The 2,056-nt window shown below is 41.5% G+C and overlaps 1 protein-coding gene across 1 annotated transcript in view; it reads left to right on the top strand.

Moving 5' to 3' along the window:
- npr2 (natriuretic peptide receptor 2) overlaps positions 1–2,056 on the top strand; it is a 66,413-nt gene that overhangs the window by 12,651 nt on the left and 51,706 nt on the right. The window contains exon 2 of the mRNA XM_017307730.1: positions 1,038–1,219. Within this exon, the coding sequence (XP_017163219.1) occupies positions 1,038–1,219 (182 nt within the window). The remainder of the gene's footprint in view (positions 1–1,037; positions 1,220–2,056) is intronic.

Genomic DNA, 2,056 nt, shown 5'->3' with positions numbered 1-2,056 from the left:
ATTTTTAAAGGATTTTTCTGTTTTAATTAGTCATAGTTTAAAAGATTTCTCTGGCCGTGAAGCTGTTTGTGTGGCTCTGAACCCAGGGTGCCTTTYTCTGGACATCTACTTCAACCAGAATCTCACTTTGTGTTTTTTTCTGACTTGCTTGTCTGGTTGATTTGCTTCAGACTTTAATAGAAAAATGAGYAAATCTTTGTTTCTTGTGGATTTTGGTGACTGACTAACCTGAAACTAGAGAAGTTTGATCTGATTTGACCTCGGAGGAAAATATATTTTTATTTGGTGTATGCTAACTTCTGGTTTGAATTCTTATCAAAAAATCAAAGATAATCTTAGGATGGATTCACACCAGTCCTGTTTAGTCCACTTTAATCAAATTCTAGTTCATWTATCTAGAAAGTTTGGTTCGTTTGGGGCAGTTTGAACGCGTAATCGRACCAAAAATGCAAACTCTGGTCCGCCTACAAACCTTGGTCTTGGTTTTGTTGAAGTGAACTCTGATGCGGTTTGATTGCATATGTGAACACCAAGCGGACCTGAAAGCGATCTAAAAACCGGAAGTGGGCTATGTCATAGGGCATTCTRGGTAAATACAACCAAAAAATTRTGCTAGGCTAGTGCTAGCAGTAGAAATGGTTTGTGGTATTTTACCAAAGATAAGAGAAACTTCTAAAATCTGACTCCACTGTCTTTTTTGTGTACACTCTGTGAAGTAGAAAGTTGCGCTGAGTGTCTTCCTCAGAGGTTTTCCTGTTGTTTCCTTCAGTGGTTCTCGGTGCAGCGCCCCCACAGGCGAGGAGGGGAACRGCCTTYTCAATTAGTTTTGTTTGTTTAACTCAAATTAATTTTGTTACCTTTTCAGCASCTGAAAATGTAAAAAATGTTGTTATTTTGGTCTCAGTTGAACCGGATCCACCGGATTCTTGAGTCTAACTTCAGGACATTTGTGGAGAAAAGACGATTCATTCACAACCCTCTCTAACTCTCCATTATTCTGTTTTCCTTCCAGCTAACTTTCTCTTTTCCTCCTGCAGTTATTTACATCTGCGGGCCGCTGGAGTCCTTCATGAGCATCATGAAGCTGTTCCAGGAAGACACCCCAGACCCAGAGAACTACGCCATCCTCTACCTGGACGTCTTCGGCGAGAGCTTGACCGACCGCAAACCGTGGCAGAAGGCGAACTTTGACTGGGCCAACGCCGTCGAGGTCTTCAAGGTAAGGACAGAAAACGTTTCCCTTCGCTGCCTGGAGAATGAAAAACTCTTCTCTGTTCGTGACAGACGCGTTAAAGACGCTCCTTAACGAGCGCCGCGGACGCTGCCAAGAAGTCTCCCGGGCAGAGAACGCCGACACAATCTCTGTCTGCTTCAGGGAGTCGAATTCCTGCGTGGCATTAATGAAAGAGCGGACGTGTTTTTACAGGAAGCTCTACAAATTAGCGCCGTGTGAAATAAGACACTGCAGAAGCTGCTCCCCTAATTTATCTCCCTGAATGCCACACARGCATGTCTTATTAATTCTCTTAATTTTTTCAGACGGTCCACATTCACTCACTTCTGTACGACTTTATGGTGATTTAGTTTTGCAGCTGGTTGGGTAATTTCTCCCATTAAATTGTAATTTTTTYCCCATTTTGTCACAKTAGAACCACAAACTTAATGCATTTTATTGGGATTTTAGGTGATAAACCAACACATCGTAATGCGGATTGTAAATTAAATGTTTTTCAAACAAATATTTGAATTATAGCATACTTTGTCTTCTAGCTCCTTTAGTCTGGTGTCGCTTCCAGCTAACTTTTCTTTCAGAATCAGTTAAGCTCAGCCAGATGAAATGCAAATYTTTATATTATGTTACATATTTTTCAACTAGATTTTCATCTGAGCTTTGACTAGGCCATTCTAAAACCACATAAACCCTCCCAACTTTATCTTTTGCTGTATGTTTAGGGTGATTGTCCAGCTGAAGGATGAACCTTCACCCCAGGGTTATGTCTTCTTCAGCCTCTGTTAGGGTCTCTGTCCCCACAGCATGATGCTACCACCACCTTGC

Source organism: Poecilia reticulata, linkage group LG12, assembly GCF_000633615.1.
Source record: "Poecilia reticulata strain Guanapo linkage group LG12, Guppy_female_1.0+MT, whole genome shotgun sequence".
NCBI classification, from domain to species: domain Eukaryota; kingdom Metazoa; phylum Chordata; class Actinopteri; order Cyprinodontiformes; family Poeciliidae; genus Poecilia; species Poecilia reticulata.
The sequence above is the reverse complement of the archived record's forward strand: the minus strand, read 5'-3'. Positions and strand labels throughout refer to the sequence as shown.